This window comes from Pyxicephalus adspersus, chromosome 6, assembly GCF_032062135.1.
Source record: "Pyxicephalus adspersus chromosome 6, UCB_Pads_2.0, whole genome shotgun sequence".
NCBI lineage: Eukaryota > Metazoa > Chordata > Amphibia > Anura > Pyxicephalidae > Pyxicephalus > Pyxicephalus adspersus.
This window is the reverse complement of record NC_092863.1, coordinates 52,209,437-52,235,690: the sequence shown is the minus strand read 5'-3', so window position 1 is coordinate 52,235,690 and position 26,254 is coordinate 52,209,437. Positions and strand designations below refer to the sequence as shown.

The 26,254-nt window shown below is 36.3% G+C and overlaps 1 protein-coding gene across 1 annotated transcript in view; it reads left to right on the top strand.

Moving 5' to 3' along the window:
- The window catches only part of TMEM132C (transmembrane protein 132C), a 264,466-nt gene that overhangs the window by 59,819 nt on the left and 178,393 nt on the right, over nucleotides 1–26,254 (top strand). The window contains exon 2 of the mRNA XM_072415757.1: nucleotides 15,146–16,031. Coding sequence (XP_072271858.1) covers nucleotides 15,146–16,031 — 886 coding nt within the window. The remainder of the gene's footprint in view (nucleotides 1–15,145; nucleotides 16,032–26,254) is intronic.

The following is a 26,254-nucleotide window of genomic DNA, read 5'->3' as shown; positions in this document are numbered from 1 at the left end:
TCCAGGCTGAGCGAGAGCCAGAGTGGATTCCAGGCTGAGCGAGAGCCAGAGTGGATTCCAGGCTGAGCGAGAGCCAGAGTGGATTCCAGGCTGAGCGAGAGCCAGAGTGGATTCCAGGCTGAGAGAGAGAGCCAGAAGGATCCAGGCTGGGAAATTGATCAGCAAGAGGCTGAGTTGATTTGTTTTGTTTAAGTGCTAATAAATAAACAGGCAGGAGCCTGTTTGAACTGCAACTTTGAAGTCTGCTGTCTGACACTCTGCTGTCTCTGCTGACTCCTTTGCTAGGGCCCATTCCACAATATATATATATATATATGTGTGTGTGTGTATATATATGTGTATATAATTGTCTGAATTGTAGTTCATATATACACATTACAATCCTCCATGAACTACAATTTCAGACAAATATTTCAACCAATCATAGGAGTGAAAAAAACATGTTGCTGCCTAGGTGTAGAGGGGAAGAAATGAAAAAAAAAAGTAATCAGAATTACTATGTTGAAAGGCGAGAATGACTGATTCATTACTATAGTTTCAAGAAAGAGCACTTAAATGATTCATTTCTGTTGAATGAGGGAGGATGCAGAGATCAGCCAATGATACAGTTCACACACTGTTCTATTGAGTGTTACGGTTTGCCCACAGCTGGAGTTGGGACATTTATTTTTGTTGGAGGTATTAGTAATACTTTCTATATTCATTAATATAAATAGTCTTTAGGGCCTAACTTACAATTATTCATACTAGACCTTTCTAATCATTCACATTAGGACAGGAGACACTCATGAGCCTCATAGACGTTAATGGGGATCCACTGTCACAAAATTCTAAAAATATTGCACAAGGTTGTGTCCTTTGAATGCAAGTAAGTACACATTGGGAGTATTTGGGCTGAATAATGTTTTGGGTGGGGTAAAAAAGATGAGCACACATTATAACAAAGTGCACATACCCTTTAAATAAATAAAAGTACCGTATACATTTTTGCTATAAAGATTACATTATTTGCATATTCATATATCAAATGTACAGGCTCTACATTTACTGTCAACAATTTGTTTTCACCTTACTCACTAAGCTTAGTGAACATATACTGTATATATTCAAATATAAACCGATTCAAATATAAACCAGGTTTCCTAATTTTATCTGAAAAAAAAACAGAAACAAACTGACTGAGTACAAACCTAGGGCACAAAATGCAGCCCCCACTGAAAACTCAGAGCTAATTGCTCTCAGTTTTGTATTTATGTTTTCAACAAAATATTTTTCTGTGTCGTGATCCTAGTGTAAATTTAAGAGTTTGAATTGTAATTGTTTATGTAGTTTATTTAAAGTTTATGTTCCTACATATACAATGATTTCACTAGAAGTCAGTCTTTGTATATGATTCAGCACTGTAGGGACCAAGATTAGAGTGTGGTATTTGATATTTGACAGGGTCCCATGTTATCTGCACCTAAAGTTCCTGAGATGTAAATGTGACCTCAATAGTCTAATCCTGATAACAGATTTGCACACTATTAGTAGAGGTATAATTTAAGCACAATGTTGTTAAAGTATGTTAATATGGAAATTGCAAATTGTTTCTTTCTCTAACAGGTACTTGTGCCTGCCTGGTCATTATCTTAGAAGACCACACATCTCCCAAGCTTCTGTAATAGGTTTCCAAATGGAGCTTTTATTTAAACAGTGACTTAGTTATTTATCCAGCACAGTCCAGGAAAGCGCATATGCTCCATTGCAGTACTGAAGAATAGGCTGTATGTGAAGTGATGAGAGATTTTCTTCTCACAAGATTACCGTGCCAGTGTTTTGGCTTTGATCAGAAAGCTTTAGTAGTAACTCCAACATGGAATTAGTGTTCCTTAGTTGTTCTTCTGATGTTTGAAATGTACCAGTTCACTGCTATGTGTTTCTAGCCGTAATTTGGAATTATATTACAGACAGCACACAAAAATACAAACAGCAGATTTACTGGGGCTTTTATATTTGGAATATGTTCTCTGGTAACATTATACATAGAACACTACAAAGGCAGAAAAAAAGATGTAAATTATTTCCTATGTTAAAAAATATTTCATACTCCGACATTATATAAAAATCTTGTGTCTGCTGTCATACAATCTTTTTTCACATGAACATGATATTTATATTTTGATAAACAAGAATCCTAAATACCGTCTCTTTCACTGGTTGTCACAAATGTCTAGGTATGGATCCTAAACTGCCAGAATATTATCATCAGTTCTTACTGTCTAAATCAAAGAGTAATTTTTACCTTTGCATAGCACAAGGTGTACAGTTTTAATTTTGTGACATTGTTTGGTTCACAATGCATTAACGTGTGTTCTTTGTTACAGGGTATGATTTGTGCACACTTTTCGGTTTGGCAGATGTGTTTTTTTTTTAATGCTTACCTAAATGGTTAGCATATATATTTTCAGAGATTTAAATTTTTAATGGAAACTTGGGGCAGACAATGAGTTGTCAGGGCTGAATCTTACACCATGTGTCTGTAGTGGGGACTTTGTAATCATTGTAATAATCATAAGTTCAATTTTACATAGGAATAATGTATTTGACTAATAAGTATGAATTAGATGCATGTTCCATTCACAGCTATGAGTATAGAAATGTTCAGAGGAAGACAAGTTACCTTAAGGCAGCCTTTTTCATCCTTTTTAACATGGGAGGGGGGGGGGGATAGTTTTTATGAATTTCTTGCATTTCAAGGACCCCCTTCTATACTTACTATATCCACTTAGAGTGTATTAGTATGATCTTCAGCTGGAAGAATGTCACCCTTTCAGATAGCCAAAAAGATCATTGGTGTCAATGGTAATTAACCTGAAAGGTCCAAGTTGCTTATGACTCAAGAAACCCCTAGTAACCTATAGAGAAACCCTAGGGTTTTATAGAACCCTGATTGGGAAACACTGAGGACCTCAGGACATACAATTTACCTATAGATGAGACCACCACAAAGATGAGTAGAGATTGATTCTGTGCTATAAGCCTAGTTGGTGGATGGAGTACGAGTAAGAAGGTTGTTGAAGACAGTTGAAAAGATGCATAGAGAAATTGGGTTTATGGGAATGATTTAGCTGTCTCAAACATATGCAGTTCTCAAAGTGGTATTGCAGATAGTAGATAGATATCTTATCTTTGGTTTGTCAGTACAGTCAGTGACATGGGCCATTGAGGACTAGAAGGATTACCTTGGAGCTAGGATTGCAGACATCCACATATATGTCCCTGAAATCCTCTTTATATGACACCAAAGGGAACGTTTGTCTCCAATCTGCCAGTAATTGTTAGGATAAAAATCATAAAACGCTGAAACTCCTTAAAAATTGGTCACAAACTTGTAGTCTTCCTGCAATAGTAAAACTGGTCTGTGTACCCTTTACTAGGCAAATGTTTAAAAGGCCACCATTATTTTGGTATGTCCCATGTATTTAGTTATTAAGTTTAAATGCAGAAGAGGTGAGTGCATGCTATTAAAAAAGGTTTAAAGGTATGGGACAGAACTAACCCTAAGTACTGAGGGACAAGATTAGCTCTTAAAATACATATTTTTGAACGGGTCTTGTTTTGATTAATTCTTAAAGTTGCTGCTATTCTTCCTATGTGTTAAATGCTTACTTTAAGAACAAATATCCAATCAGCAATTTCTTTTTTCTCTTAGTTATTTTTGTTAAACATTGTTAATAAAGCCTGATTTTAAAAATCCTTTTATGACGCATTTCAAATAAAATAATTGCCATGTAATTGATATGACTGCTTTAAAGATGTGATTACTCCTATTACTCTCTGCATAGTAGGAAGGGGGGTAAGGAAAAGTATTGGATTAGATCTTGTTTTGAATGCATTAACACATACACATTAACAGCTAGTCTACTAATTCTGCTATACCAAGACTTTTATTTTTGAGGTCAGGCTAATTGTTTTCATTTTGTAAACACATGTAATGCTTATTAGACAGCTAATACGTTAATGTTTTGACAAGCTTTTCTTAGTAATCGTTTTCATTTTATTGAAGGGCCAACGCAATGTTGAATAGAATTGCTACTTTGCTAAAGTGATGTTGCCAAAATGAATTGTGTGAATGAGCCCTTGCTGGGAAGGCCATAATTTGGAGAGTCTTGCTTGTTTGGAGGTGTAAAGAAAACCCGGTTTTCATTTTGATCAAATATTAGGTTTGAAAGCCTCCTACAACTGAAAACGCAGTTGGTAGCAAAAATCAGATAAATCACGTTGTGTTTTCTATGTCTGGCTCAGTGTTTTAGTATGTCTAAGTCTTGTTCCAAGGTGAAAAAAATCATGGAATTACATAAGGAAGAATTTTTTGTGCCCTGACTCAGCTGGAGATTAAACCCAGTAATACTGGATACTTTTTGTGTTATTATACCAGCAGTTTAAGAATCACGAATTTTATTCATAGAAAATCTGTGCTAATATTAATGCTACTAAAAAACAGTGAAGATACTTTGCATACCAAGCATACACAAAGTCAGCTGCAGAAATATTAATGATATTATTTAGAAGTATAAGAAAAAGAAATAGTGGCACAATTACTCATCAGTTACTCTCCCCTTTATCACGAGGTGTCCAGCCAGTCTCACCCAAAATTGTACTTTTTTTTGTATGTATTGTAATAAAGCAGGTTTCCCCCATTTGCTATATGCTTGTGGATGGCACGGTGGCCCAAAAGCTAGCACTTTGGGCTTTGCTGCACTAGACCCCGGTTCCAATCTCAGCCAGGGTAATATCTTTATGGAATTTGCAGATTCTACCGGTGTTTGTGTGGGTTTCCTTTGGGCACTGTGCTTTCTTCCCACATTCCAAAAACATGCAGTTAGGTAATTGGCTTCCCCCAAAAATTGACCTTAGCCTGTGTTTATGACATATGACTATTGTAGGAACATTAGATTGGGAAACATTAGAGTCCCTTTAAAAGACAGTTATTGAAATGACTATAGACTTTGTAAAGCACTGCGTAATATGTCGGCACTATATAAATAATAATAATGATTGGCTATTTTTTTGAACCATTGGTTTCCGTATCATTCAAGATGCTGATCCAGAACAGGTATGAATTTAAGCTGGATCAGAGAACGGTCAGTTCTTATATGTGTACTTGCTCTGGGCCAGTAATTCAAAGTATTGAAAGAAGAGGATCAGCATTTAGGCAGCTGGTACTTTCAGAAGGTGGTGTCAACCCTATGTCCTATGACTTACCTTCTCTGTTCTTGGATAGCGATACCTTTGAAGTCTCTTTGTAGAGGGATCCCAAGTAGAAAATACCATTAAAAAAAATTAATGATTAGCTGCAGGATGAAAAACACAGTCTGCACCATGTTTGTCACAAACATTTCTAAAAAAAGGACAATTATCTTTAATATATAACTTTTTTTTACAAATATGCTTAAGCACTAGACCTTACAGTATACAATTGACATATCTACTCCATTGTTTTCTTTACGTTCAATTCACCTAAGGCTAAGCAAACATGCTGGATGATTGTCGCCCATCTCAGGTGAAAATCTAGTATGCTTACAGCAGTCTCAAGAGATTTTTCATCAATCCATCCTGGCGGTCAATGAACGACCAAATAGGAAGGACCTCTGAACCTGAAGGAGGACACAGCAGAGTGCTCTACACTCTCCTCCCGCTCTATAAAACTGAACTGTGTTGTATGTATAGCACTTGTTTGTTCTCCTGTCAATGGAAATGATCAGGTTGTTTCCAGCAACATTATTCCAATGATATATAGTCTAAGATGACATTTTAATACGATGCAATAAATATTTCAAAGAATAAAAAGAAACTGTTTATGAAATCGTTGAAAGTTTTATACCTTCTGAGAAAAACCCTCAGCAAGTCAGTTGGAAAATATTGAATGCTAAAGACCCCCTTTTGTGGCACTCCAATCAAGATCACAAGAACCTTTTGGTAATTAAATAAATACTATATTGATTCTTTGCCAAAATGTGATGACAACTGTGCTAATCAGAGAAGATTTGGTTTATGCTTACTAACATAAATTGTGCTTGTTAAATTTTGTCTACAAGGCTGCCCGCCTCAGGTTAAAAACTTAAAGAAAAATGTATGTATAATTGTGAATATTGCCCATATATATATATATATATATATATGGTTCTCCCCAGGCCCTTTTAGCTGGGCACACCACCCGGCACTTTTCAGCACCCACCTGGCTGTTTTTGGGTGGTTACTAAAGAGTTTGGTCACAATACAGGGCTGCCACCCACATATATATATATATATATATATATATATATATAATATTTTATATTAAATATTTATATAATAAATATATATATTTATTTATAGTTTTATTGTTATTATTTTGTCCAGTCTTTATACGTCTTTAGTAATACATGCAGTGGACATGTTAGACATATTTAATCTCTTTGTGACTGTTGGTCACAAAAAGAAAAAAAAGGCTCCACTGATTACCATGGTTTCACTGATACTGTTGGAACAATAAAGCTGGCTCTGGATATTTGAATTCTTTCCTTCCCTAGGGAGATTTGACTGGTCCAGACCACACATTATGTGGCCACTGCACAGGTGCATGTCTGAATTGCTGGTCATATTACAGGGGAATAACGGATGTGGTTTAATGTTCTGAGCTGCTTTCAATGGCACCTTTGAGATCACATACGAGATCTTGAACTCTGCCAAAAATACAACAAAGACTAGAGTTGTTGCATGATTTACATGGATGGTCGGGGAATATTTTAGTCAAGAACAAAACTAGCATTCCACACTCCCCCATTGATCACAGATGTAACCTTATTCTATTTTTGGCAGCTAAGCTTTAAAAATGTATGTATATAAAATCCTATTGTATTGATGTTTTAGATGTTCTATCATGTATTTCTAAAAATAGGGCAAAGTTAATATTTTAAATTTTTATAATTGTTATTCTAAACCACTGTAATTTGTTTGACATCGTATTGAATTTTTTGGAGATGGAATACCACAAAAACTCTACTTTTGATTCATATGTGTTCAATCCATGCAATCCATGCATTCATATGTGTTCAATCCATGCATTTAGTGGTCCATAGGTCCAAAAAGGTTGGCAACCACTGATTTAAAACACATGCCCCTGGAGAGTTACCTGAAATGAATGTTAGTAATTATCATTTTTGCTGCCTTTTTAAATATGACCCTATCGCACCTATTCTTAAGTGTGCAACACAATGACATGCTCTATAGAGGTGATCTGGGGAGATAAGTTGGAACTGTGCAGGGGAGCACAAGCATCAGAGGAAAACTGAATGTTGTTATCTCTCAGTAAAGTGGAAAGTTGGGCATTGTAAAGCACAACAGCACTACAGATGAGGTCTAATCATAAAGCAGAACTTGTATTCCATTGCAGGGTGCCACCATCTTCCTTTTCTTTTTCCACTCAGAGTCGATGTTCCCCAATCTTGATTGGTCGTTCTGGGATGAGCTTTGTTGCCAGAAACCTGGAGCGATCCGGCAGGTAGGACACATTATTGCAGAAGGGACATTGCCTTTCCCTTTTTACAATAATGACCTGCTTGATCAAGTATTTGAAAAGGAAGAACTTTAGTTCCATTGTAAGCATAATAGATAAGAGGGTATGGTAGGATTCGTCCAGGGTTTTCATACAAAGATACACCTGTACTTTACTGTGCTAAATAACCTGTTCTGTGTAGGTAATGTAGCAGCAATATATATACATTTAAAACAAAAAACTTTTTTTGTGCCAAAGTGATCAGGAAAGGGTTAAAACGCCTGTCCTTTCTTTTTCTTTAGTTTTTTTCTCTGTGTATCCCTGGTAACTGCTGTCACTAAGAAAGACAATAACTGTAAATCATTGCATGCAGTAACTCAATTTTGAAAAGCGTGCACCTCAATCCACTCAACGATCCTCCCTTACAGCTCACCACAGCACACAACAGTTCATCATAGTGTGTTAAAGCGGAAGTAAAGTTTATGTAAGGTAAAAATTTTAGTTTAGGTGGAGAATCTTCCAGATCCATGTGTTTCAAAGGCAGTAATGGATTGGTAATGCATTGAAACGCATGGACCTGGATGATTCACCACCAGTGAATTTTTCAGTGATTGTCAAATTCACTGCTTTATGAATAGACCCTTTAATGTTTAAATTTTATTATTTTCATTTCTCTTTTATATATATTTTATGTAACGCCTTTAGTACTTGTTGGTTTGTTATCTTTTAAAGCTACAGACAATATAATAATATATACAAGATGTTCAAATAACATTGTAATGCTTGTACACATCCTGACAGTGGTTGTTACTTCTTGTCTGATGAGTTAATAAACACATGTCCTAGATGTATTATGCACACCAAATCAATTTATTATTGCAAGCAGCCTAAGGCATTCAAAATATTCCATATGCTGGTCCGACATTCATGAGGGATTGGAGTGTTTTCAGTGTATAAAACACATGCTGACAACGTGTTCAAGCAGCACTGGAACTAATGCTATTTCACACACACCGTGATCTTGTAAATGGATCAGTTTTCTTTGCACCTGTGTAATTGTCTGAAATAGGCTGAACACCTGATGTGTCAAAGTTTAACTGTAAGGGTCATTCTCCCATGCTTGTGAAAGATTGGATAAGGTTATTGAGGTTCCTTTACACTCAGTGCTAGGAGAGTGATCAAGATGAAATTAAACTCATAGCTCAACTACCTTCATCACCTAACCTTCATAACAACTAGTTTTATGATACTGACCTCACAACGCCTGTCTCAGATATGAATATCAACAGAAAAAAACAATGCATGCCATCTTTTTTTATAGAATAGGGTGCAATTACTGACTCCTTACCTTTTTACCTGTTTAAAATGCTGAAAAATCACAACTAAAAGATTAAAGGCATAATCAAATCTGTGGTTTGTGTATAATGCAGCAAGACATGTGCTTTCAGTCCTATTTATTTTGAATGCAATCCAATACTTTTTTTTTAATTTCCCTAACATGGTAAAGCTAATATGAGATTTTATTGATTGATTTTACATATACTATAATTGCTGTATTTATTACCTTACATACAAGATTTCATCACATGAACAAATGGTGTAAGGTGCAAGGAGCTCATCAGGACCATATTTAACCCCAGGCAAGCTTCAACTAACCCAACTTCACATTTAAGTTATGAAATTTGAAAAGTGTGGTTGGTGTTACATGAAAAGTATGTATACAGAATCATTAAATCTGCTAAAGTTGAGTTTGATATTTTTGATATTTACACCATAAAAAACAAACTGGACCACCAATGTATAGATCAGTGTGTACCCTGACCTCTTGCCTATCAGCTGCCATTCTAGATAGACTGGAACCTGTACTTCTATAGAGATTGTAGCTCTTGCTCCTTTTGCTGTCTATTTATTTTTGGTATTGGCTTTCTTTTTGTTGGGTAGAATGTTAAGATGGGATATGGCCAACCCAGGAAATATCTGCCCTTGGACCTTCAATATCTTAAAAAAAAATCTCAAATGACTAATCATATGAATAATACATAAAACATTTAAAATGCTTATTCGGTTTCCATAAATTTGGTGGAGTGTAAAAGTTAAAGCTAAATGCCAAATCAATTAACTGAAGCACTTTCATTGAAATGAACTAGCGTAGCAGCATTTTTGCAATAGAAAGCAAAGCTGGCTTTTCAAACCAGCATGGGAAATGACACCTGGTATGTGAAAACTTTAGTTTGACTGCTATAGGGCAGTGTAGTATGTTTCCATTTGTGCAAAATGAAAGACACTGGAAAACACCTTTTAGGTGTTATAAGCATAAACTTTCTGAAAACTTGGAGCATTAAAAAGAGTTTTTCCTATTTTCAGCACCCCACAATAAAAATGTTTTTCAAAAAGGATACCTTTAAAAAGAAACATACTAGGATTATATTACTGCACACAATCTAATCTAAAATGTATTACATTTATGTAATTAGTAATACATTTTGGGGTACAATTGTGTGTACCTATTTGAAGAAAACTCCATCAACAGCACTTTATACTACAGTTAGTCCCCGGGTTAAGGACATCTGACATACGACTCCGAACGGGGTCTAGATACGAACGGGGCTTCCTCGCCCACTTGTGTGCAGGACGGAGGCTTGGAGGGGTCGGTTTGCATGACCTGCAGAAGAAATCTTTTGCTAAACACAAGTGAGGTTGTGGGTGATCTTGGGGGTGGGGGGAGCGTTTTCTGAAGCCTCTTGTAACTCTTTATTGACCAAGACAGAATGCAGTTGTTTCATTTTGCATATTAAAGCACAGCTTGCTCCAGATAATGAATGTTTAGGTTTTCCCAGATGGGTTTTCCCAAGAAATTCTGTATACTTTGTTGTTAAAGAATTGCAAGAACTGCGGTAATATAAAAAGAGTAACTCCATGGGAGATCTCTAACTATGTTCAAGCACAAGGTTAAGCGATGTGTGTAAAACAATCCATAGTATAACATTTCTAGTTGTTTATGCCATGAAGAACATGTTTTGTGGCTTTTGAAACGCTTAATTCTGTCAGTTAGTACTCATTGAATATATAAGCTCACATATTTTCATGGAGAATATGACCACATTATGATATCCTAAATGCACAAGAGGACAGTTTACAATTTAAACAATGAAAATTGTGTGACAAGAACATACCAGGCATAAATAGGCAATATCAAATCTAACTTTCCATGGTCTTGTCAGCTTAAAATCAATTTTCTCTTTTTCTCTACACCGAGGAGGTTTTACTCTTACTTCCAGCAAACCGTATTTGGATTATTCATAAAAATTCCTTACAGAGTTTAATGTTTTAATACATATTTTAATTTACTATATCAATATTGTACAAACTTTTGGACTACAATAAATTAGCTTCATATGATATTAATCTAGTTTTTATTCAAGTCTTAAATAAGATAACTCAGTAGACACTGTAAAACTTGTATGTAGTCTACTTTCTCCAGTATACAAGAAAACCAATACAAGAGTGTATTTGCATTATAAACTGCAATGCGTGCATATTTCTAGCTAATGTATCTTCCACTAACCTTTCAGTTGGTGAATAGGTCATTTTTATAAGTGTCAGACTAAATGAATATATCATACCATATCATAAACATTAACTCTAAAGTTGTACATGTGTCTGCTTAAAAACATAATTAGGTTGTGGTAGAATTCATTATGGCATATTAAAGCTGGGTATTTGTATCCCTTTGTTCTGTACACGTGTTTTCAAAATTGGTTTTAAGAAAAGAATGGAAAGTTTTGTTTTAGAGCAAGATTTACAGCTGTTTTGTGGTGCAATGTCTTCTGGCCTGAAAATCTTAATGGTTCTTGATGTTGGCAGGGGGTTGCAGATTTCTTCAGTGCAGGTCCAGGTAAGAATGCAGCAGAATTGGGGTCTAATGTTGGGGTGATTGTTTTAAGATCTCGGGAAATACTACCGGACAAAATTATGTTTTAACTTTCAAAAAAGGAGTTGGGTTCAAACCTTATGTCAGTGTTTTATTGCTGTTGATGGGCTTAGTGTGGAGATCATAAAAAAAAAGGACATGGACATCAATAAAGCACCTAGCAGAGGTTCAAACTCAGCCTACCCAAAACTACAAAAAAGGTAAAAATGATTATGTGTTGGGGAAGAACTTGGAAGAGGGGTGGGGGTGGTTAGCTAAAGAGCAGATAGCAGTATTCTCAATTGCTCTTTCAATTGGGAGCCCTGTACTGAAAAAACACATTTACTAAATGTCTTGTTTGAGACAATAACATTGCTTTTTTAATTGTATTTAATATGTATTACATTATTTTACCATTGATTTATATTTTGTGTTTAGACAAGTTTATTATTTTCGCATTCTTACTAGTTGCAATCTAATATAGTCATTAATACTACTTGAAGTTTGAAGCACCAGATTTAAACATCAATTTGAGAATCCTGATTATGTCAAGCCCTACAAGAGGCAACATAATTTTACTTTGATCCCTAAGTAATACCCATTTATCTAACGTAATGCATAGAGGATGACCTTGATCGCAAATACCAAGTACCATGCTACAAATTAGACAGCATTTCCCTTCTATTGCCAGCATGGCATAATCACTGAATCTATGACTCTATTTTAAGGAGTGTATAACTTCCTTTTTCTCCACAGTGTATATATTAATCTTCATTACTTTATATGATTAATAGCCAAAGTCTGCTTTTGTGTTATCCTGGGATGACATTTGATTCCAGAACCTGGCTAGTTATGCATTTCACTGCACTGACATGTCAGTCTGGTGAAGATGAGTCTATCAGACATGTCCTGACTGTCAGTATTGATAAGGTGAATGAATCCTATGACCTTCACAGACCTTTGGTTTTGAGTAGCTGGTATACAAATCTTTAAGGTCATCAAATGATTGAGAGAAACCATAAATTGGAAGTGAGACAGTTAGAAAACAAAATAATGAGTCACAATGTTTAGAAAAGTGCTGATAAATATATTTAAAAAGTGCTATATAGCTTTCTATGAATTTGCACTCCACAAAAACAAAAGGCAATAAGAAATCAGTTGTTCCTCATTTTATGCAATGATCCAGCAGGTGAGGAGGAACTTTTCCCATCAACTTGGTGTTGGCTGTATATGAAGTGAAGAAGAAATGGAACTACCTGCTAATTAGTTGCAAAGATTTTTCAGTGTGTTAAAGCTATCTCCAAGAAATCACACTGCCTACATTATATGGTCCTGAACTCTGCCCCGTTACATCAACCAGTGCTGGACTTTTCAATAGGCAATTCAGGCCATGTAAAATCTTCACTCTTGGCTTTCTTTTGCTTGCTTTATGTCCTGGGTTGTGAAAGTGTTAAGCATATCTTATTCTTACAGTTCCTACACTTTCACATTGCTTCTAATCAGCCCTATCTTCTTACTTCACAGCCTGAAAATTCCTTCTAGTTCGATTCAGTATTTCCTTTGTAAGACGGGAGTGGCTGTTTTGAGATAAGAGATTAAGGAGGGAGCACAAAAATCATTTGGCCAAGTTAATTGGAGGGCAGCAGTGTTGTTTGTGTTGTGGGTTGCTTGCTGTATTTGTCTGCCACATATATATATGATGTCTTATTATCATCAGTGAAAAGCTTTAAGCATCATGCCCTCATTCCCTGCTCTTTTAACAGTAAGAGCCCTTTTACTGGTATTTCTGGTGTTAATTCCCACTGCTATCAAGGTCAAAGGATATTTATTTATTTAGGTCTAACTTTTTAAAATTTCTGCAGGGTAGGAACAACTATCCACAAGAAATCAATTAGGGTTCCAAGCTTACAGGGAAATGTGAGCAGCTTGTCTGCTTAGCAAAACAGCATGGGGCCTTACTGATCAGGCGTTCAGTCCCAGGAAAGTACCATGCAGTTTATAGTAATTAATTACTCTGGGGGGAATTACTGATAAGAGAGAATGAGATGGAAATGTAGAAAGAAAGTGGGAGGAGATGAGGCCGATTTTGTAAATGGTACCTGATACATTACTAATGAATACCACTGCCAAACACAATATCATCCCACCAATGTCTATAAATAAACCTGTAAGCGCTCTGCAGGTTGTGAAATATGATGGCATGGATTTATGCATAGGAAATATTACACCTTCAGTTTAGGAAAAAGACGGCCATGTAATGGAGTCAATAAATCATACTCATATCGGAGATTTATAAAACCAATACACATAAATTTAGACAAATATATTTTATGCTGTAAAAGGTACAAATTTTGTATGTGTTAAAGATATATATAATGCTAGTCTTAAGCTATTCGTATGAGGATCCTAAGAGAGAATAATTCAGTGAATCTTATCTATAGAGCAACTGCATATTTTACAGTAATTTTTAGTCTGCGATAATATGTAAACAGATAGGGTTGACTTGACCCTAACTTCTGGTGTAACTCATACTTAACTTTTTATTTGCAATATGATTTTTATAAGGTGTTCTCATGTTTCACCCAAGAGTAACAGAAATATCATAAATAGATTTGTTTCAATGTATTTTGTTTTGTACTCTCCCCATTAGTGGCACAAACAACTAACCCTTTTGTACTCAATGCAAAAGTAAGGAAACCTATTTCTCTATTTTCCAGTATATTTTTTTAATTTCTTGTGGAGTTCACAAACATGGAAACACTCCATGCAGATAGAGCCATATAAATAATAGTCTTAGGGTCCCTAAAGACTGTTGGGTAGCTGGTACTGACAAATTATTGTCTGTAGACGTAAGCTCCAATCCATAAAACATTAAGTTGTAAGGTTTTAATACAATGGTCTAACAAATAAATATTTAAAGATGAACTCTAGACAAAACTTTGATTTAAATACATTGCACAAAGCAAATTATTTCTTTGTAAACATATCAGTGACATAATCATTGTGCTTCGCATAGACTGTGTAGAGAACAGAGCTGTGGAAGGAACGCAGCAGACCCACCCACTAAAGGATGCCTGCCAAAAACTACAGGAGGGGGCAGATACAAGACCAGTCATCCTGCATAGAAAGAACAAACAAAACTGGCTGGTTATTAAAACGGGAAGCTCCTGCAAAGTTCCACATAGAATCACTGCACATATATGAAACACTGACATCACTTTAACAATACACCATTCTTTTGTATTTGGATAATATTTGTATTCCTGAAGTTAATCTTTAACACAACATCTGCAAACAAAATCTCATTTTTTATTTATCATTATGTAAGGTTTGTCAGTTTGAGTAAATTAATTTTTGAAATATGATTGCAAATTAAAATCCTGTTGCAAACCTTTCATTTTAAGGAATTTGCTGTAAGGTGCTGCTGACATTAGCTAACTTGTGGTTGTTATATAATTATGAAGAGTTTGACATGTACAACTTAGTAGATAAACATCCTCTGTCAAAGTGAATAATTATGCAGGATGGATAATTTGGTTAAGATTGAAAACTGATACAACAGAAGACTTTGTTATATTGTTTTTTTTTGGTTATATAGTCTATGATAAAACTCGTACCCATACCCGTACAAAAGAAAACTGTAAATATAATATATTTCTGCAAATTCTCAATGTTCTCTGCTGGCTTAAGTGATTTTTTTTCTCTGTCTTTTCTAGTTACACAGTCTAGAGGGACTCTTGAAAACTTCCAGAGGTTTTCTGCACCATCAACATATCTACCTGTAAACTATCGAATAACAACTGCAGAATCTGCCTTTCTCATGAAAGACAACAATCAGGATTTTATGAGAAATTCTAGCTTGCAATCAAGAGTAGAGTCCTTCTTCATTCATAAATCACGAAGAACTCCAATCCTGAACGCTAGCTATGGACCCTTTTTTGCTGAACGGGAGATTTCAGAAGACCTTCTGTTGTCCTCTCGTGTATTTACATCCAACAAGTTTACTTTTAACTGGAAACTGAAAACTTATCTCATCAATGACAAAGTATATCCCAACAAGCCAAAAGTCCAAGTTCTATTCTATGTTGCTGGCAGAGACTGGGATGATTATACGGACACAGAGAGGCTTCCATGTCTAAAGTTGTTTGCCTTTCGAGAAACCAGAGAAGCAAAAGGGAGCTGCAGGTTGCAAGGAATTCTGGGATTATGTGTAGCAGAACTTGAATTCCAGCCATCCTGGTTTACTTCACCCCCAGTTGTTACAGGTCGTAAGAGAAACCCAGAGCAGTCAGATGGTATTCCTGTGGAACTTTACTATAGCATACATTCAGAAGATGAGAAAGCAGAGTGTACAGCTGAGGAAGCCAGAAAAGGAAATTCTATCCGCCCTGGTAAAGACCAAGGGGAAGATTCTGTTTCTCACCTACAGAGAATTGCAACTATAACAATATATCGTAACCCAGAAAATTCTCAACTTACAGAGCTCAGGTTGGACAGCAATGTTGCTCTCTGGCTACCATCAAAACCTACAAAACAAGGGGAAATCTTACATGTATATGTCACAATTGCCAACAATTCCACTCTGGATCAGTTTACACTAAGGTATCATATCTTTTTTTGTCTATTACCACATAAAACACATATCTTTTCAGTCATCTCTTCACCTGGGTGGGAAGAAAGGGTAGGCAGGTGGTCAAAAAGTGGGTGGGGTAATACATGAAAAATGTAATGTTCCCAAGTGTTGTCATAGGAATCCAGTTACCCCTATAATTCTGTTAGACCCCCCCCCCCCATCATATTTTGTTCCAACTTTCTAATGCCCATTCTTCTGGTATGACTATTTTTTTCATTGTCGATAACCATGGAAATCATTCTAAATTGGCGTGACAATTTGGTGGGCATGGTTATGCTTTTGCTTTTTGTAAGAAAACAAGCTGTGTCATCAGAAAAAAAATGTCTTCATCTAGTTAAGGATCGTCACATCAATTACGTAGGAAGTTTAGCTTATCAGCCAGCAAGTGTGTGAGCAGGAGGGGTTCAGTGGGTGGTGCTGGGCCTTTGGCAATGCTTTCCATTAATGTAGAAGACTTCTTTACTCCTCCCTGTTTCAACGTTTGTAATTGTCTTAATCATTGTTATCTAGGATAGCATTTCTAACATTTATACAAGATAAATATGTGTACGTTAAGTATGAATATTGAACAATCTTATAGTCCATATTGTAAACCAGTAGAGATGACCCTTTCCTCCATCATCATGTTGCATTTGATTTCAAATCGTTTTAGGCATTCAAATACTAATTATATAATTATATGCATTACACTGAAAACAGAATTGGAGTTTTCTGAAAAACAAAGATTAACAGGTAATAATATTTTATTGTGATATTTAATTTGTTTTATGAAAGATATAGTTCTTTATTACTTGGAATACATAAATATATTTATTAACACTGAGTATATTGTTGTTTGATCCCAGATTAGGTTCTACTCAGTTCTGTTCTTTTATAAATCCTTCTTTAATAGGTGAAAAGGAAACTATTATATTGAAGGATGACTTAAGTACCAATGCCCTTTGTATATACAGTACAGATTTATATACTTGGTTAAAGCTGGTTTAAACATACATTTGTTTGGAATTCTATACACATAGTTGCCACCTGCTTTTAGTTGCAACAGAAAGTCAACAGAAATATGATAAATGATAAATACTGTTTACAACTACAATTGATATCTAACTTTAGTATGTGTTTGATATGCCAAGGTTTGTAAGACTGCTACACCTTATGCTTTGATAATCTAGGTTAACAGTTAAAAATCCCTAGGCAGTATTTTTTTTTTTGTTGGATTGAACATGCATTTTAGGTACATGATAAAAATGTTTGCATTAGCAAAAATCAGATAATTATGAGAAACAATATGTCCCCAGCTTTCTTTATTTCCTTGAATTTCTTAATAACCCGCTGAAGGTCAAACAAGCAATTAAATACCAAACTAAGCAGAGATAGACATTAGTACACCACAGGAAGGGTAGATTGTAAAGATGCTCTGATTCTATTGTAGACAAAAGTTTGCACCTAGAGTAAATCTAAACTTTGTTTTGTTTTCTCCCATGCTAGCTGGAAATTGCAAAGGGATACATAAGAAAGTGTTATAAAAGTTTTCAGTTTGCAAGATTTTAAACAAAACTCTTAAAAAACATATGCACTACTTAAGTATTTCTTTAGAAATCCCAATATGATTTTTTAGATCAGAAATGTAGTTAACAGAAAGTAATCTTTGTATTGAATTGGAACATGTCAAATAAAATATCAGGCAGTGCCCACTCTTTATGATGATGCCACAAGGGTGTTGAGGTTAGATGGTGAACCAAAGAGAATGCAACAGGCTGAGAAAAAGAACAGAATCTGCAGAACTGAAGCATCTTCAAGATGACAGATTCTCAAGAGATCACTCATCAGGTACCCATACCAGCACATAAGAGGTAACAGAACATATACAATTGGTCTAATTTATAAAAAAATGTTCGTAGACACGTAGAGAGAATATAGACTATCATGGGAGAACCTGTTTGATCCAGCACACCTGAAATACATTTCTTAAAAAATTGCTTTCAATCCTTGACCAGATCCATTCCAGGTATGCTGGATTACCTGTAGTAGGTCCAGTTGTTTAGAAAAAATAAATTGAACAATGTATTTATTAGTGGGGTTATAACTGTATCCTTTCCAGCCTATGAAAGCTTTAATAAATCAGGCCCAGTGTGTCATGTATGACACTTTTAAATATGATTCTTTAATAATGGAACTTCTAAAGTTCCCAAAGGGGTGTGACTTTATCATTTCTATTACATCCAGGTTCAGAGTTTCAATGGGATTTTTCTTTTTGTATTTTTTTCCTTTTAAAGATAGACGTTTTGTCACCGCTTCTATTTATAATGACACTAATATAATGATAATGAGTCACTGTAAAACTTTAATACCTATATTTTTTAAATTATTGCAGTGTATTACGATTCCTCCATTTCAGGCATGGGGACATATATATAGCTTTTTTAGGACTATTTAATCTTTTTGCTTCCCTGATGCTAGTACTGTGTTTCATGCTAAAACATTCACTAGCCCTGGGCTGGACTGCTTATCTATAAAACTTAATGTTAAAGGAAGGCAAACATTTTATGATGAGAAAAAAATCAGATAATGAAGAACCCTTATGTAGACTGTATAGATCTTTAAGTGAAGCATAATAGAAATACCTTTCTCCTAATTTCTGATTATATGCAAATCAGCAGATATCTGAAACAAGGCAACCAGAATAAATTGTTGTTGGTTGCAGTCCTGCTTTAGGTTTATTGAACATCAGTTGGTAACTTTGCCTGCAGCCATCACTGACACCTGTCGGTAGTTTAGGAAGAGACAAAATGGATATTCACATTTACTGTTTCAGTTTGTCTGCAAGTATGTGACAGATTTATTTATTTTCTGTTTATTTGTGGTCTGCCTAGATTCATACCCTGCTTGGTGATCTCTTTAGAAAATGCTAATGCTTCTTTATTTTTGGTACTGAAAAATGAGGTTAACACAAAAAAATAAATTAATTAATAATAATAATAATATAACAGAGCACATGGTCGGACTGATTTTTCAGTCTGATTAATTTCTTAAAGTGTATGTCAAGCCATGGACAAATTTTTTCTAGTTTTAGCATATAGTATAGTATAGAAAGATTGGAAGTTTTGTTTAGTTATTACTTCTATCCAGGGCTGATTCCCACCAGGTGCACTGTGCTGCATTTGAAGATGTTGCCTAACACAGAAGCAATTCAAGAACAGGCTCTTTTGTCTTGTATCCTATGGGCATGCTGCATTTTTGTTTATACAATAGTTCATCACAACAGTTCATAGAATTAAACAGGGTCTTTTATGAAAAAGTTGGCCTGGAGCTAGCTAAGCGCAGGGCAGCATGACAGGGCAAGAAGGGAACATAGGAATGCAGGGGTTAAGTTTTGAAAAAAAAAAAAAATAATGAGAGCGGGAAAGAAAGTGCGTGAATTTAAGAAAAAAAAAAAAAGGAGGTAGAGAGGGCGGGAAAGTATAATGTGATTGGGGGGTTAGTGGTGCAAGGAGGAGTATGGTCAGGATTTAAAAGGGGGGCACAAGGGGAGGGGGTCAGTCATTTTATGTCCTGGGAACAAGCGACTCCCACCCTCCCTCCCTGTTTGCGGGTTTTAAATGTCGCCAGGCAATTGTCATAGCAGCAGGGCGGTTTTGTGCTAGGTCCATGTATGGGTTAGGTTCGGGAAAAAGGGGGTAGGGCCTATCAGGGGGTGGGCTCTGTTCGTCAGTGGTGGTCCTGCATGACACTTGGTTGTTGTGGGGGCTAGGTGTTAAAAGGGCTTATCCGCTAAATTGTCCCCGAGGCGGTGTGATAGCGGCTGGGGGCCTGGTTAGTGAGCGGAGGTATTTTGAAAAGGTTTTTGATGGGAGGAATCGTTGCATGGACCTAAAAAGAAAACAAGGACTGGCTTGGAAGTTTGTTGTTTGATGTTTTACATATGTTCATGTATATATATATATAAAGATTGTTATTATATATAAACGGTTAATAAATGAGCTGCTATGGCCAATTTAATCCAACAGATGGTGTGGTCTATTTAATGGGGAGTGTTGGGTTAAAGTTGGGAAAGGAGCAGTTCATGGCTTCCTCTGCTGTGCCGTAGTCATGGATGGTCTGGTGCTCCCTTTGCAAAACAGGGAAAAACAGTTTGGCTAAACATACACTTTTATGAAAACCTCTGAAATGTATAGGCTATGACCACTTACCCTACATCATTGTTTCTTAACTGGGGTTCCTTCATAGGTTGCTAGGGGCCCCTTGAGCAATGAACAAAATCTGTGCCTCTTAGATCAGTTACGACTGATTCCAGTGATCTTTTTGGCTATCTCTAAGGGTGACGTGACCTTTGGAGCTTAGTACTAAACTGCTTCACCCCCACTCAGACAGCCACTTGAACCATCTTCCCCCACTCTTGCCTTTTTTCCTAAATAAAAGTGAAATACAACACCACCATATTGTAGGATAATGGTCCAAGCGATCATTTTATTATTACCAAGCCACTTTGAGCCACTACCAGGTCCTCAAAAATATTGCTTCTACCACTATTGACACCCTTGGGGTCTGCCACCACCTCAGCCCAACTCCTACCAGCTGCACCACACTAACTGCACCTCTATCTACTTTCGAATGATTTTGGGAGATACCACACCTACTGATGGGTCCCCAACCACTATACCGGAAACACTGCTCTCAAGAACTGCCCCGACATAACCAAAACAAAACTCCCCCCCCCCCCCCCCGCCTTTTGGGCAGACAGGTGGGGAACTCTCACCTCTCTTCACTTCCTGGCAAGTGACCTTCTCTTCCTAAATATTTTTACTTTCTATAACCTCTCCTCCCTGCATCTCAACCTCTTCTAGCTAATCACGCTCTTATCACATCCTTCTAATCCCTAATCTTAGTGTTTCCCTGCCATACAAGCCTTCACCTTCTGTCCTCTGACCATCAGCTCCAGGCAATTTCTTTCTCATCACTTGGCAGCAATGTAAAAGCTATTGTTCCTACTGACCACCAGATTAATGTACTGTGACCTGTGGCTATATATCACAGGCGTTCCCTGAAGACCTGGAAGGTATTTCAAGGGGATCCTCCCATGTTGAAAGAGTTGAGAAAGGCTTCCCTACATAGTAGGTACCTCTTTGTATCTGCATGCTGCATCTGGTCATCTGTAGTGCTCAGGTACCCAAAAACCTCTAGCTACATCCTTTCCACATGGTAGAAGGTTCCTACTGTTTTTGTAAGGCCTTCTCCACAAGTTCAGTTATCGAATGGATAGGTCTAGAGAAACTTAGTAGCTTTACCTTGACTAGTAATGTACTCATGCAATTTGTTCATTTTTCTTGGCTACAAAATATCTAAAACGTTTTTTTCACTTCAACCTTTGCATATATATGCTATAGTAATACCATTGAATTTAAAATATAATTGTGCAAAGATGCTGGTGCAGAATATGAACCATTTTGCTTTAAATGATTTAAGACATTATTTCCAGTAACATTGGCACTGTTAATTGTGTCCATGATAGAAAAATGCACAATTGTAAAAGGTACAGGAATAGTTAGAAAATGGCTAAAGGAACAATCTATTGTAAATCCGTTAGTCACAACAAAAGCCTCAGTAAAACATGAACAGGACAAATGTATTCCACAAAAAAGCAATCCTATTTTTAGAACCCATTTTGTTGTATCCTTAAAGTAGACTTAACCTCAAATGGTGACGATTTGCTAACTGATAGGGAACATCTAGAAATGTTACCTGTGCCTCAGCAATACTCTGCAAGAAAAAACTTTTACTTTAAATTCCTCAAAAAAAAGAAAAGCAGTGCACCTGCTGTGCCTAAGCACTTCTGTGTCATATAACTCATAATATCTGCAGCGTAAAATCCAAAGCACTGCTGCCACGGACTGCCTGTCTCGTGATTTGGAGTGAGATTTTGTTATGTCGCTGCTATTTTGCTTACTATTCTCCTTGCTGGAAAGGTATCAAGCAATACAGCTTTACCTGCAGTGAAAACATCTTGCAGCTTTTTCTGTCATTCATCTTGTGTATATTTGCTTTATCCACATCTCCTGCAGGTTTCATCATTATTGCTTTATCACGCAAGTGAACTGCTACCTCAGAGAAGATGCTACATGTACATGTAGAGTCTTCCCACGTCAGCTCAATAGAGAATAAATCGGGGTGGCAGAGAGCAGCTCAGTACAGTTCACTGCAGCCTGCTATTGAATCTGCGAATGCTCCCTCTTTAAAAACCAACACTGGGGAGCGAGCAGAGCAGCACAGAATTTTATTCTTATACCAAAGTTCTAGACGTGTCCTTACCCAAATCCCCAGATCTCCTCAATACAGAGACATAGTGTCATGCAATACATTATATATAGTCAGTGATTTAAAAAAAATCAACTGAAAGCCAGCTGGAGCCACTGGGCAATACTACTAATACATAGACCTCTGCCAACATTTCCATTGTAGTTCATATTCTATATTAGAATTGATCTTTAAAGTAGTAACACACTATTAGTTCAGTTGCCAATTTGTAATTTAGGTCCCTCAAAGGAAGTGAAACGTTAAAGTATTGTTCCTAAATTTGTTTCACAATTCAGGGGACAATAAGAAAGTCATCTCTTGAAAATATGAATTGGAACCACATGCCCCATAATACCTTATGCAAGCTGTAGGCAAGTAAGTAAAAAAGATTGGTTTTGAGTGCTCTTTTAAATGAGCAAAAGGTAGGAACACATGCAAACAGAATGAGAAAGACCATTCCAGAGTCAGAGCAGATCTAGAAAAGTCTTGAAGCCGTGCGTGTGATGAGGGGTATTAGGAAGTGTAAGCAATTAAACTAACATTTTTATAGATTTTTTTTAATGGAGCATGGATTTAAAAACACTTTAAAGCTGGTTCATATTTTATGCCTACAATTAAGATATGTCTAGCCTTTGTACTCTAGGGGATTGTTTTTTACCAGTTCAAAAAAGCTAACTAATAAAATTTCATTACAATTTTTTACTACACTCCATAGTCACTGCAGGACCCTCTCAAATTGTAGTTCAGAAGTAAAGGGACTCTGTACCTGATGTGTCACGTCACTAATTTGGGCCATTTTGGAAAATGTTTTAATCTAAGTAGCCGATTATATATAGAGAGTGGCTGTTATGTTTCCAAAGGGGAGGACACTAGCTCTGAGATTTAAAGTAGTGTGTTGGCAATGTTAATAAAAAATTCAGGAAAACTAGTGTTCCTGCATACGTTTCAGCTTTAAAAATAAGCGCCTTATATATACCTAACAGATACCCACATTTGTTAAGCACAAGCTGGAAATTGTATTCATAAAGGTAGAATAGTTTTTTTAAGTTATTCTATTGTTTGTATGTTTACGTGCAAAGCTGTTGAAATTGCCAAAGTACATGTCAACCTTTGAGATACCGATTAAAAAATGTTTGCAACAAATAGGGTAAATTGTGTCTACATTTGAGAAATTTCTCCTTTTTCTACTTTTTTAAATATATTTTTTTACATCTGCAATTTATGCCAACAATCCTGACTATAAGAACAAGTTCATTAATTTGCTTTTTCACCCAGCTGAAATACTGTATATAAAAGAAAAGGCAAAACACAATTGTACAGCATATTTTAATTATAATGCTTGCGTTTGGATCAGTGCCATCTACCCCATTTAATTAGGTGGTAGTAATTTGACTTTTTTTGCTGCAAGAGAATATCTTGTTAACGTCTTAAAGTCTTAATGAGATTTCATCACATAACTTGTAAGTTCTGAGAAATGTAAATAGGGTGTATCTACTGCAGAGAATAAATCTAGAGGGAGCTGCATTAGTTAAAAGATTTCTCCTTCTCTTCTGCAAGACATGTCCCATAGGATTACTGCAGTTAAAGTGTTTATAACTCAGCGCTCTGAGAATTAAACTAATGGGCAATGATTTGGAGCAAATGAGACCTTGGAGATGTAAAACATTCACACAGTTCATCCATGATAAAAAAACACTGTTATATTCATAACATCCTATGTGTTTGAGCACAGGTCATGAATGAAGTGGGAACATGACCTAAAACTGCCACTGTCTTAGTGAGTTTAAAGGGACTAATGCTTGAAAAAAAATATTTGCTTAGTATCAACAGAAGCAGTATTTGCTTTTCATCTGGTGCTGAAGAATGCAAACAGAGGGTTTGTTTTATTATCCGATTCATGAACAAATACAGCATTTGGTGCTTTTTTTCTGCTATCATGACCCTGACCTGAGCAATGTGGTGCCTCAGCTTTAGTGACAAGTCATAATAATATTCTTTGATACTATCGTCATGTCATGGTCACATCACAAAGATGGACAAATTTATATAGAAAATATACAAGACAGCATATGTATGTGTGTGTATTTTAAATAATTACGAAAAAGCACACATTTAGGTGGTGGATTTGTGTGAGCATGAGATGGAATGTGTGGAGCAGGGGTGTCAAACACAAATACACAGAGGGCCAAAATTAAAAACTTACAAAGTCGCGGGCCAACCTTGAAATTTATTGAAAAAAAATAGGTTTTTACTTCTCATGAGATATAAAACATTTTCATATGGTAACAAAGAGGTTTTGCTTAACATTCAATCTAGAACAAGCTTATAATAAAAAAGTGGCATAAGAATTTTTTTTTAATATTATTTAAGAAAAAATCTTAGGTCTCTTTCTCTATTTGTCTTCTGAGTTAAACTTCAATGGTAACCTTTTTGCACAGGCTAACAAAAATACAAAAAAATTTCTTCTATGAAAATCCAAGCATTCAAGTCCATGCCTTGGAGTAGGAAGGAAAAGTACATAAAGAAAACATTTATTCAAGGTCCATGCTAGATACCTGGCATCACCTCTTGGATGCTAGTTCATCAAGGTTTGGGGTCAGGCTCTGAGCTGGGGAAATCCTCAGAATTGAGTGAAGGTGTTCATCAATAAGACAACACCTGTGCAATGTTTTGTTCATCTTCATCTTGGAGAATAGTTGCTCACACAGATATGTGCTGAACATAGAGAGCAGATGAGCAGCTTGTGTACGGACCTGGGGCATTGTGTCAGAAAGGCAGCGTGGAAATTGTGCAGTGACCACAGCATCATACACTTGGATAACAGCAGGCTACACACAGTCTGGGACACAGCTATATGACACAAGGCCATGGGTCGCCAAGAAGCCCCGGTAACTCCAAAAGCCTTTTGTCACCTCCCACATGTAGCTGAGGGGAAGTGCTGGAATTGCCAGACACGACCAATGCGGGGATAAATCTTATGAGTGGCCCATCGCTGGAACTCCCTCTTCATTGAACTAGCACGACTACTACAATTCCCACCATTACTTGCATCTATAAAACAGTCCAGTGTGGGGCCACACATAGGCAGAGAGCCCGATGGTCTATAGATGCGAGTAATGCCAGGAATTGTAGTAGCGGTGCTATTTCAAAGCAGTGAAGGCCAGCTGCAATTCATATTTAGGATTTCTTTAACAACCAAAAAAAAATGATGTTGTGGGCCAGAGTTTGACATCCCTGGTGTAAAGGGTTTCACTTGAAAGAGTTTGAGGCACATACAGGTATGACAAAGTGAATTCAATTGAATTGTCCACTGTTCTGAAACATGTAAGTTTGATTACCTTGAACCCTATACATTGCACATTTGAAAGCTTAGAACCCCGCTTTACCATCTTTATACGCTTCTCATTTACAGGCTTAAGTACTCATGATCTATGCTGTTGATGACCCACCCCATGATTCTTTTGACCACCTAACATGCTAATTAGAACATAATTTACATACCTATCCACCACTAAACTCCAATCCAGTGAAATGGAGTGTATGACAAGTTATGTCAAGTTATGACAATAGCTGCTAATAGTGACAAAGACCAAAGTCCATTTACAGGTTCTGGAATTCTAGTCGTAAATGAGAGTCTTTTAAAAATGAAAATGCCATTCACTGTAAAACTTCCTCCCAAGGTGATGTATATATTTTCAACCACTGACTTTACCCTGTTCAGGTGAAACTGTGAGGGCTCACAGTTGTTGCCAACTACATCAGATTTTAATATTCCCAATCCAGAATTTATGCTTCAGTTAGGCCAAATATATAAAAGAAAATTCAAGCAACGCTAATACATACAGACAAATGTTTTTCATCTGGTTTGGATACACTAGGGGTAGGTTAGATGTCTGTCAGGTTT